At 43.5% G+C, this 2,828-nt stretch overlaps 1 protein-coding gene across 1 annotated transcript; it reads right to left on the bottom strand.

Annotated features, from left to right (window-relative positions):
* Nucleotides 1-73: 73 nt before the first annotated feature.
* Nucleotides 74-2,522, bottom strand: SARC_13756 (hypothetical protein; the record flags this gene model as incomplete). The annotated part of the gene is made up of 3 exons (XM_014292112.1): nucleotides 74-167; nucleotides 922-1,705; nucleotides 2,367-2,522. Coding segments are annotated over 3 exons (1,034 nt in total), but the record flags the coding sequence as incomplete, so codon positions are not given.
* Nucleotides 2,523-2,828: the final 306 nt, after the last annotated feature.

Consider the following 2,828-nt stretch of genomic DNA (forward strand, 5'->3'; position numbering starts at 1 on the left):
ACCACAAGAAAGTGATGTATCTCTATTATGAATCGAGACACTCTTTCTCTAAGCCACAAGAGAAGTACATAACTTACCTTGGAAATGAATCGACATCGGACACTCCAGAGTGTGGTTTTATGGAAGAAGGTTGTGAAGTCCTGGTGGTACGCACCAAGGATGTATTGCTGTATCGGTATGTTCGTACCATGTTTGAGTCAATGGGTATATATGTATGTGAGACTATATGAATGTGTATATGTATGTGAGACTATATGTATGTGTATATGTATGTGAGACTTTAGGAATGTGTAGATGTATGTGAGACTATATATATGTGTATATGTATGTGTACGCTATATAAATAAGTATATACATAGGTATATATACCAACAAAGTCTTTCCTAAATAGTATGGATAAAACATATGTATTTGAGACTATATATGTGTATAATTTAAATATGTATGTGTACATCTATGTGTATATGTATGTGTATATGTACGTGTACATGATGTGTATATGATGTGTATATGTATGTGTACATGATATTTATATACATATTTGTATGTGTATATACGAACAAAGTCTTTCCTAAATAGTATGGATTAATTACATGTACTTGAGAGTATATGTAAGCGTATATGATGTGTATATGTTCGTGTACATAATATATATAAGTAAATATGTAAGTGTATGTACAAATTAGGTCTCTCCAAAACAGTATGGATTGATGGGATAGTGTATGATTATGAATGAAATGGAGTCCTACGCACCCATCTATGCCAATGCCCATATATGCCAACGCTTGCAACAGTGTGATATATGTGATTATTGATATACGTATGTATCAATACATATATATATTGAATAAATTATATATTCACATGGCATTCTGTCATGCAAGCAGGCATCTTCCCCAAACGCAATAAAAACATAAATACCTGTAACTAAGCCGTTTGGGTTGCAGTCGACGAGACATGTTCGTGGTGGTCAGCTCCGAGTCCGGGTCCGCGCTGTTATGGTAACGCGTGCTCGTGCGGCCATCTGATTGGTGGAGCCCATCTGGCACTGATACGGCCCTATTCGACATCCTACCCATCCCTTGGCTGGCTGTACCCCGACTACCCCTACGCCTATTCGCAGCACTTCTATTTTTAGAATCACTCCGACTCCCCTCACCCACACCCGGATCGCCGTCCGCCCCATCGCCGTCCGATCTACTCCCACCTCTATCCATAGCTTCCGTTCTATTTATAGACACAGAGGCCATTCTGTTTTGAGATGGCTCCCGCTCATCCCGGCCTAGCTCGGGCGAGATATTGTGCGATACCGTCTGTGAGCGAGACGGTCCGTATGTGCGCGTGCGTGTGTTCGTACCTGTACTTGTACTTGTACGTGTACCTGTGCGTGGACGTGGCTCCCCCCCATCCTCCCCTCCTTCATGCACACCATCACCTCTCTGTAGGCTGGTGCCAGTGTACTCATGGTCGTACAGCGGTCCATAGTTTCGCATGTGTGTCTGTGGTTGGGAGTGACTGTGTGCCAGGGTGGGTGCGTGGGTGCGTGTGTTTGTGTGTAAGTGCACGTGGGTGCTCTCCTGGTGGTGTAGTGGCGTGGGGGTGTCTGTAGGGGTCTCCTGGGGGGTGTGCGTGTCTGTGGATGGCGTTTGCGCAGAAGCCCTTTTTTGGTGTGTTCTAGAGCGATGACTTGATGCTTGTTTTGCGCCTGTCCAGAATGAGCAATGGCTGCGGTCAGAGTGTATTGGGATCGGTACAATTTTCCGACAGAACAGCTTGTACGTGTAGTGATGGTATATATATACAAACACACACATATACTCACATGTATGTCATGAGGGCGGCTACATAGTGTTTGATGGTATGTGCTAACACGAAACAAGGGACACAAAGACGAACCAATCATAGCAACCCAATTGATAATATTAAACCCTACGGTGAGAATTGAGTGTCGACATACACACACACACATCCAAAGAAAGGACAGGCCTACCATTCATTGCCCATGCGCACTCGTGCCGGGATAGTGTCAACGCAGACTGTCATGACAGTGACATCTGTGACAGGTGACATGATATGTGACACCGTTGCAGCCCGCATACGGACGCCAATAGCTACATCTAGATGGATACTTCATTCACCCGGTGTGTACATATGCACATGTATCTGTATATGTACCCACACATGTATTTATATTTATACATATGCACATATACACAAAAACAATCTGACACAACACAACAAAACTGACACGCCTGACACAGATATACACACATTAACGCCTGAAACGCAAAGCGTAGACAGATAAACAACTATTAACCACTAGGCTAGCACGCATGTGAACGTCCTCTAACAGACAGACATGTTACCTCCGTAACTGCGCACTCGCGGAGGATTGGTGTCAATGCTTCGGTTGGAGACAGATGTCATGTCACCTTTGACATGTGACACGACGTTTGACACCGTTGTCGCGCGCGACAGACGCTTGGAGCCAGCACTGCTTGAAGGCTTTGACTGCTGAGAATCTATTTATGGAATGACTTGGGGTTTTAGGGTTTAATGATTTAGAATTTATTTATAGAATGAGGTGTGTGGGAGGGGGGGGAGGGGGGGGGGTGTAGAGTATAACGAGTCAGAAAGAACAGATAGAAAGCACTTGATAAAATTGGTGTACGCAAGGGTCTAGAATACTGCGTGCGTGTATGTTGGATCATATCTACATAAATACCTACACAAACAAATATCAACAGACAACACTCGAGTGTGTGTTAGATCATACCTACATACATAACAGGTATTTGTATGTGTGTATGTACATATATATATACATA

The sequence above is a fragment of the Sphaeroforma arctica genome (genome assembly GCF_001186125.1).
Source record: "Sphaeroforma arctica JP610 unplaced genomic scaffold supercont1.3692, whole genome shotgun sequence".
Classification (NCBI taxonomy): Eukaryota; class Ichthyosporea; order Ichthyophonida; genus Sphaeroforma; species Sphaeroforma arctica.